The sequence below is a fragment of the Equus asinus genome, chromosome 12, assembly GCF_041296235.1.
Source record: "Equus asinus isolate D_3611 breed Donkey chromosome 12, EquAss-T2T_v2, whole genome shotgun sequence".
Lineage (NCBI taxonomy): Eukaryota > Metazoa > Chordata > Mammalia > Perissodactyla > Equidae > Equus > Equus asinus.
In genome coordinates, this window is record NC_091801.1 from 68,309,434 (window position 1) to 68,318,880 (window position 9,447).

The 9,447-nt window shown below is 45.8% G+C and overlaps 1 protein-coding gene across 2 annotated transcripts in view; it reads right to left on the reverse strand.

Annotated features, from left to right (window-relative positions):
- The window catches only part of ATAD2 (ATPase family AAA domain containing 2), a 66,645-nt gene extending 65,293 nt beyond the window's left edge, over nt 1–1,352 (reverse strand). The window contains exon 1 of one of the 2 annotated variants that reach the window (XM_044743772.2): nt 767–1,352. In XM_044743772.2, the coding sequence (XP_044599707.1) occupies nt 767–1,084 (318 nt within the window). In that variant the 5' untranslated portion in view covers nt 1,085–1,352. The remainder of the gene's footprint in view (nt 1–766) is intronic. The other variant, XM_044743774.2, reaches the window with a different exon arrangement.
- Nucleotides 1,353–9,447: the final 8,095 nt, after the last annotated feature.

Consider the following 9,447-nt stretch of genomic DNA (forward strand, 5'->3'; position numbering starts at 1 on the left):
TTTCGAGAGGACTTGACTGTTCCAGCCCCTCGGAAACTTCCCCTACAGACACTGTTTATAACTGCAGCAGGATGTAACAGGAAGGGAAAGGTTCTGGGGGCAGAGAATCCAGGCTCCGATTTCAGATCGACCACGGACTGACTACCTTCTTGAGTCCGCTTCTTCCTCTGTAACGCCGATACCCTAACTATCCACCCTCGTGGAGCTGACACGGGGCTTCACGTCGGTCCCCATCCCTCACCTTGTGCACCTGGTATTATGCACTGTGCTCTTATTCCCGAACCTCTCCGGATCGTAAAGGAAGGGCGGGGAACCTGAATTATAATCTCTATTCCCGTGGCCCCGAAAAGACTCATCTCGCATACAGTCTGTAAAAGCGTGTGACACTCGATTGATGGGGACCTCGCGCGGGAGCCTGGGCGACTGACTGGCGAGGGAGGGGAGGGAGGCGGGGGGCGGGGCAGCCCCAACCCCAGGCCCGGCCTCCCACTGCACTCCGGCTCCGAGGGCTTCGCTTTCCCCCTGCGTCCAAGTCGGCAGGAACGCACGGCTCAGCCCTCTTCCAGGCAGCCCGTCTCCTCACCCGCCCCGCACCCCTCGGGGCTCCGGTGGAAGAAGCTGCCCTTTCCCTCGTCCTCGATCCCGTTCCTCCCAGCCCCTCCCCCCAACTGTCACCCCAACCGCGCCGCCCACCCCCCCCAGGCCCCACCCGGGCAACGGGTCCCCCAGGCCCGGCCCGAGGGGCCCGCCCCAGGCCGGTACTCACGCCCGCGGCGGCCGCGGTGACGGCGGACTGCCCAGCGGCGGTCGCTGAGCGCAGCCGCCTCCGGCCGATCTGCTCCAGGCTGAGGAACTCGTTGGACAGGTCCAGGGAGTCCGTGGCTGAGGCGGCGGAGTGGCTGTGCAGCTCCAGGCTGCTGCGGAGGACCACCATCTTCTGGCCGCCTCGCCCGGCCGTCCGCGGCGGGAGATGGGCCCGAGCTGGGGACGGCAGCCGCTCAGGCTCTTCCGCGCTCCGAATTCTGGCGCCACAAGCTCCGCGCCAGCGGCCGCAGCGCGCGCGCCCGGAATCCCTCCGCCGCATGTCCCGCCCACGCCGCCACCCGACACTCGCAGGCTCGAAACTTTCCTTCCATCTGTAGAGGGAAGGACTTCGGGCCGAAGTTGAGGAGAACCTGCACCTCCAGTGTCGAGCACCTGAGCGAACAGGGGCGGGAGAACGCTGACTTCTTTTTCTTACATAGTTCCGGCTCGCGGAGCTCGGCGGAGGGAGACGGCGGGTAGCGGACGTGGTCCCGTTTGGAATTTTGGCGCGTGGATGGCGGAGGGGGAGGGGAGGCTCCCGCCCGCTCTGATTGGCTGGCGGGGGTCTGGCGGCCCCTCCCCGCCCCTCCCGACACCTGCCTGCCGTTTCCCGCCCTACAGGATTCAAATGCAAAATGCCGAGTCCTTGACTGGAGGGGGAGAAAGCACTTGGCCTTTGACAGTTTTTGACTTTGATCCTTAAGAGCTTTGTACTGATAGCTTAACCAAAACAAGTTAATACCAAAAGAAAACAGACAAGGAGCTAAAAGCGAGCTGGCAGAGCACTATAGTTAAGAACACAGGTTCTGTACCCAGCGCTGCCTTATCCCACGCAGACGATCTCGAGCAAATTATTCCCCTCTCCAGGTCTTACTTTCCTCATCTGTAAATTAACTCTAATAATAATACCTCAAGTTCTAAAATATAATCATACCTAAGAACTGTGTCTGTATGTATGAATGTTAGCTACGGTTACAGAAGTACAGAAAATGGCTTCTCTAAGATTACAGCGATTACCTGACAACTTTGAAATAGACAACGTGCTGAATGATCGCAATGTGAAAGGAGTCTAGTGAAACAGAAACAAAAGCTATTTGTTATAGAACTATGTACTGGGGCTTTGGGGAGAAAAAAAAAAGAGGAAGATTGGCAACAGATGTTAGCTCAGGGCCAATCGCTGCTCACCAAAAAAAAAAAAAAAGTTATTGATTTGGATGACTACGTTTCCTTAATTCGATAAGTACAATTCCTTAATTCAATAAATTAAATATTTATTGAGCATCTATGTCCCAGGCGCTATTCTAAGCACCGGGGAGGCAGCAGTGAACAAAAAAGAGCAAAAGTGCCCTCATAGAACTTGAATCCTGGTGGAAGGAGGAAGATAATAAATTAAATGGTATATTTTTTAAAGGTGCTAAGTGTTACACAGAAATATAAAAGTAGGGAAGGAGAAGGGAAGCGTGAAATTTTAAACAGTGCGATTAGGGAAGGTATTTCTGGGAGAAGAGAGATGCAAGCAGAGGGAAGGGGAGGACAGGGAAGCCAATGAGATCAAAGAGGAAACAGTGACGAGGAGTAGATCCTGCAGGGTTAAGGGCCTCAGCTTTGAGGTTTTTTACTTCTTGTAAGTGAGATGAAAAGGCATCGCAGAGTTTTGAACAGAGGAGTGACATTCTGATTTTTCGAAAGAATCCCTCTTGCCGCTGCACAGAGAATGCAATATTTGGGACATACTTAGACTAAAAAGAATTTGTTGCTTATCTGGACTTAAATTTCAACTGGGTGTCCTGCATTTTGATTTGCTAAGTCTGGCAACCCTAGTTAGGAGACCATTGCAATTATCCAGGCAGGAGATAACAGTGACACAGACCAGTGTATGAGCAGTGGAGGTAATGAGAAATGGTCAAATTCTGGGTATATGTGGAAGAAAGAGCCAACTGAATTTGCTGATTAATTGGATTTAGGCATGAGAGAAAGAGAGGAGTCAAGGATGACTCCAATGTTTGTTTTCCTGTCTGTTTTTTTGCTTGAGCTAATGGAAAGATGAAACCACCTGACAGATGGAGACAGCTATGGCTAAAGCAAGTTTGGAGGGAATATCAAGAATTCCTTTTGATGTGCATTTAAGACATAGAAGTTATTGTATATTCTGCACTTAAAATTTGGCCTTTTAAGGGGCTGGCCTGGTGGCTAGTGGTTAAGTTTGCGAGCTCTGCTTCGGCAGCCTGGGGTTCACATGTTTGGATCGCTGGTGCAGACCTAGCAATGCTCATCAAGCCATGCTGTGGCAATCCAAATAAAACAGAAGAAGACTGGCGCAGATGTTAGCTCAGCAACAATCTTCCTCAAGCAAAAAGAGGAAGATTGGCAATAGATGTTAGCTCGGGGCTAATCTTCCTCACACACCCACAAAAATTTGGCCTTTTAAAAAGTTTTCAAGAATGTCTGCACCATCTTGTTTATCGGAGCATTGTTTATGATGTGAAAAAACTGCAAACAACTTGAATGTCCTTCAGTGGGGCCTCACTTAAGAATGCTATATAGTCATTAAAAATTATGATGTAGGGGCCAGCCCCATGGCCAAGTGGTTAAGTTTGCACACTCTGCTTCAGCAGCCCAGGGTTTCGCTGGTTTGGATCCTGGGCTCGGACCTAGCACTGCTCATCAAGCCATGCTGAGGCAGCATCCCACATACCACAAATAGAAGGATCCACAACTAAAGTATACAACTATGTACCAGGGGGCTTTGGGGAGGAGAAGCAAAAAGAAAATATTAAAAAAAAATTGTGATGTAACTGTGTTAATTTAATTATATGGAGAGTTGTGCACAATGCACTGTAACTTGTTAAGAAACTACAAGGAAATAGGTATCATATGGTTCATCTTTTTTTTTTTTTAAAAAAGTATATGCGTATACTTGCATTGGAACCCAGAAGAAACGACAACAAAATGGTAATGGTTAATTTCTGGATGGTACTATGGTTGTGGCATAGTTTCTTTGCACTCTCTCAATCTTTCTGATTTTTTTTGCATTGAATGTATATTACTTTTACAGTAGGAAAGAACCTTTAAATGATTGTTTGCTCACTATAAATGAAAGAGGAAAGAACAATATTTAAAGTAGCATAGTCTATCCTTATGATATGTTTACTTTTCTTTATGCATATTATACCTCAATAAAAATTTATAAAAAGCACTTCCACCCAAAAAGCATATGCATTTGTAATTTTGTTAGCTATTACCAAATTGACTGCCATGGAAGTTATAGCCATCACTTTAGTTCTTTTAAAATAAATAAAGAAATAGAAATTTCAGAACACCAAGAGGCAGAACCATCTGAAAGGTTTTCTCTGTTCCTTTATTCTCCCTCTAACAATATTAAGAATTAGCACACTTGTTTCAACCTTTGTTTGGTGTAGTCGGTTGATTTGTGTACCCCAAAGGATACGTCCATGTCCTAAACTCTGGTACCTGTTCATGTGATCTTATTTGGAAATAGGATCTTTGTAATTAAGGGATCTTGACATGAGATCATCCTGGATTTATATGGTGGACCCTAAATCCAATGACTGGTGTCATAAGAGAAAGGAGAGGGAGATGTGAAACACAGAGAAGGTGATGTGAAGATGCAGGCAGGAATTGGAGTGATGCTTCGATAAGCCCAGGAACAGCAGGGATTGCTAGCAACCACTGGAAGCCAAGAGAGGTACGGAACAGATTCTCCCTCAGAGCCTACCAGAAGGAACCAACCTTGCTGACCCCTTGATTCGGACTTCTGGCCTCCTGAACTGTGAGAGAATACATTTCTGGAGTTTTTTTTTTTTTTTTGAGGAAGATTAGCCCTGAGCTAACTACTGCCAATCCTCCTCTTTTTGCTGAGGAAGACTGGCCCTGAGCTAACATCCGCGCACATCTTCCTCTACTTTCTACATGGGACACCTACCACAGCATGGCTTTTGCCAAGCTGTGCCATGTCCGCACCGGGGATCCGAACCTGCGAACCCCGGGCCGCCGAGAAGCAGAACGTGTGAACTTAACCCGTGTGCCACCAGGCCGGCCACCGTTTCTTTGTTTTTTTAAGACAACTAGTTGATGGTAATTTGTTACAGCAGCCTTAGGGAACTTAAAGAGTTGGTCTGGAATTGGTCTTCAGCGGGTGAAAGTTCTTTCCTTTTCTGAAGTCTTAGCTATTGTAGATAAGAATGACTTGATTTAGGAAAAGAAGAGGCAGTAGAAACTGAGGTTCTTTCCCCGAACCCCTGAATACTTAAAGCGGATCAACTGTTTTTACCTTATGTGAGACAGAAATCAGGGCTAAAGTGAGAGCTAATCCTAAATCCATTACCTCATTCGAGATGAGGTCATAGGTGGGTCTCTTTCTGTTCTTTGGTAACAATGTTAAAAAGTAAACATCAATTTGGACAGGGATTTCTTTCAAGAATGTTGTAAATGTGACCTTAAATCCGTTAGCTAATCTCATGGATTTCCCACAAAAGGGGAAAACCATTAATCACATGCAGGTGTGGGGATCATAGTTGCCATTTGCCATTAAAACAGACACCTCTCCTATCTGAGAGATTTTCTCTTTGTGTGGTTTGGGTTAAACAGGGGATGGCCTCCTTCGATGGAAATCCTACAAGGACAGATACTTCATTTCCCAGTTAACCTGGCAGCTAGGACTCAGGCGTGTGACCGCAGGTCAGAGGGCTGCTCCCACCTCGGAATTCATTGCCTCTCAAAGGAGTGACCTAAAGATGCACGGCTGCTTAATCGTGGTGGCAGCAGCAGAGGTTACAGAGGTAGGGGCATTAACGGTGGCATCCTCACCAGCTGATTCTTGGAGCATTGATCAATGTGACTTGGCTGTGCTTCCTCCCCTCCAGGCCCCGCTCAACCTTCCTTCTCCCCCATCTTTTCAGTAAATTTGATTTTCTGTTTAAGTTAGCCAGAGATGATTTCTGTTGTTTGCAACCAAGAACTCTGACTGGTATAGAGCCTTCAGGTCTGAAAGGGAAATTTCACTAGTGGTTTCCTAGAACGGACACTGACACAACAAACGTTGGAGGCCGCGTGAGACAGACACCCCTTTCAGAGCTGAGGGATGAATCAGGAGAGAAGGTACATGGGCACAGGAAGTGAGCTGGCAAGATATGTTATAATTTTATGATACATTTTTCAGATTTACCCTCTTTGTCAGCCTCCCCTGAATATACTTCAGTTTCCCAATTTTCCCATGCAAGGTGTGGTACACAGCCCTGAGTCTAACTCCAGGGGCATGGGCTGGCCTGTGCAGAGGGCCCTGGGACTTCTGCCTTCCTCTCATCCCATTCTAAGTAAGACAAATAATAACAGGCATTCCACCCCAGCCCAACACCCCCCACATAGTGAGATGCTCCTCCCCAAAGTTCCTTTAATACTTTGCTGCCTTTTATCCCTTTAACAGAGGAAAGTTGTAATCAGATAGATGCAAATTAAAATAACAGTGAGAATGCCAGGGGTTTTGCCTGTATCTTTGTTTTTAAATAATAATACTCAATGTGATATTGAAGCATAGGCCCATTTCTTAAAAAGCAATATAGCAACATGTATCAAGAGACCTGGAAAATATTTAAAACCTTTGGCCCAGGAATTCTACTTCTGGGACCCCATCCTAAAATAATAATCAGAAGCATGGACCGAGATTTATGTACAACGATGTTGATCGCAGCTTTATTTATAAAGTAGGATCTGAAAACAAACTAAATGTACAGCAGTAGGGGGAAAGTTAAGTGAGCAATAGTCTGTCCATGCAGCTCTCTATATTAATGTTGATAAATGGTTTTATTTAGAAATTTTTTATTTTTAAAAATTCGTTATTAGAAAGTAATACATGTGAAAAATTCAAGCAGTACAGAAATGTAAAAATAAGGGTACAAGTCGCTCTGTGTGATTGCTGTGAGGAAAAAGATGTTTGCTCTTTCCACTGGGATTGCCAAGCCTGGAAAATATGAACATGGGGCTGCCAGCGGCCATCCTCCCCACAGCAAGAGGTGAAGTCACCTCTGAATGAAGCCAAGCACTGAGAAGCAGACTGAGAGACGGGAGCAAGAAGGCCTGGGGAAATGAGTTCTGCTTTTGGTCCCCTGAGGCCCCGGTTTCGGCATCTCATCCTTTGACTGTGAGAGCCACTTCAGCGTCCTTCCTGTTACACGAGCTGATAAACAGCCTTTCTGCCTTCACTTTGAACTGAGAGTCATGGCTAAGACAACTGGGCCAGCTGTTTTTTAGAATCAAATTACGTTGTTTGTGCTATAATCCTATTCTAATGATCAATTAATTCTTCCAACATCATGAAATGAAGTCCATTTGACACGAAATGGACTTGGTAAACCAGTAAAGGCCCCTAAATAATCACCTTTTCTTCATGGTCTCAAATCATCCTGGGAATAAGCATCCAGTCTGGAGCACATATTTTTTCCTTTTATGAAACTCAAGACAGGAAATAGTCATAGTTACCCTTATGTCATCTCCTCCAACATTTTCTTAAAGATCCATAAGAAAGGCTTCGGGGTCATAATCTAAAGCATTTGTCTACTGAGATATAACTCATCTGGGTCTGAAGATTTTTAACCCATTTAAGGCAACTTGGTGCTTTCTACCACTGCACCTATCTTAGCTTTAATTTCCTCTTGCTGCTATTTTCCTTATTCTTTCAAGCTTGAGGGTCACTTTCTTTAATAGACAAAATGCAAGCAAAATCGATGTTGGGTATTTCTGTTTTCTTTCAGTTGTCTGATCACATCATATCATAGGGTCCCAAGCGATCAGATTATCTCTTCCTTTTTCTTCTAGCTCTCAACATTGAGCATTGAAAATATCCCTTCCCCCAATAAAAAATTAACCCCCCTTTTGTTATTAAACCACAATGTATTATGTGCTGTAGACTTCCTGAATCTCCCCTTTCACATCTATGGCTCTTTTTATATTTTCCTTTGTTATGTGTTCCTCCTCCAAAACCTTGCCCTTTAACATCCTGATTTCATTGGGCATTGGCTTCTTTGAGTGCATCTCTTATTTCTTCCTCATCCAGATCACTGGCGTTTGCAGGTCAGAATGTGGTTCTAAGCACCTCCTACTCCTCTGAAACCATATCCCTTTTTATAGTCTCTACTACGCCCTGGTGGTCTAGTGGTTAAGATTTGGCGCTCTCACCACGGTGGCCCGGGCCTCGGTTTGCTTCCTGGTCAGGGAACCACACCACCTGTCTGTCAGTTGTCATACTGTGGCAGCTACATGTTGCTGTGATGCTGAAAGCTATGCTACCAGGATTTCAAATACCAGCAAGGTCACCCGTGGTGGACAGGTTTCAGCAGAGCTTCCAGACTAAGATAGACTAGGAAGAAGGACCTGGCCACCGACTTCTAAAAAAATTGGCCATGAAAACTCTAAGAATAGGAGGGGAGCATTGTCTGATACAGCACCGGAAGGTGAGAGGATGATGCAAAAAGACCAGGAAGGGTTTCACTCTGCTGAACACACGGGCACTAGGAGTAGGAATCGACTCAACAGCACTAACAACAAGAAAATAATGAAGTCATATGAATTTTTAAGATATGATATTTTTTCAATTTAAAAAGCAATTCCTATTTGTAAGAGAAAGTTTAAAGCATAAAGAAAGCACATTACGGCAGAGACTGCTGGTTCTTCTGTACTCTGTTCTCTACCGCTTGCCCAGCAGCTCCAGACCATCTCCAGCCTGGGTAAACCAGTGAACTTCTCTGCTATCTGGTAGCCAACCTACACCTTCTCCAACGAGGTCCAAACCCCTTTCATACTTGTCCTTCTTAAGTACTCTTCCTCAGCCTTAAGTACCATAGTTTCTTTGTATCTTACAGCTACACTTTTATCATAATTAATTCTTGACATTTAACTTCCATTAAGCAAAGTAGAGAAGAGGGGTAAAGGCGAGCTATCACCTTTGGCATGGGCCACCAGTGGTGTGGGAATGCCTTGGGAGGCCTGGAGCCAGCAGGGGCAGAGGGCCTCAGATTGCCTGCGGAGAGTGGAGGCATGGGGGAAAGGGAAAACTCAGTGTGCGACCCTGCTGGCCACAGGTAATTGCGTGCACACCATGAAGGGCTTGCAGAAGGAGTAGGGGCAGGTGGCTGCCTCGAGGTCTCGCGGGACTCTGGTTTCTGTGTCAAGAGGGCTGCAGACAGATGACTGTCAAGCTAAAGCTGCAAGGTCACAGACGGACCATGTCTGGGCTTGTAGCTGGGGCAGACCCTGCTAAATGTTCTCTTGACCACCTCCAATTCCAGAAACTGCAGGAAGCTTCTTCCTCCAGCACACCTTACTGAGAAGGCTTAACATTGTGCTCACTTTAAAGGAGAAATGCTTAAAGGAAATCCACTATTTATCATAGAGCCTATATTGAAGTGTGTATTCAGAGCTGAGGGGCAATAAACTGATAACCGAAGCAAGGATTTATGTTCAGTCTTTAGAACTCATGAGATTGAGAAAATCTGACGGTAGATGGCCTATAAACCAAGCTAAAAATTTCGGTTTTTACAATGGGAAGCGCCCTGATCAGCTCTTTACGACCATTGCAAATACACACAATTCAGAAGGCTATAAAGCACAAAGTGAAAGCCTTCCATACCT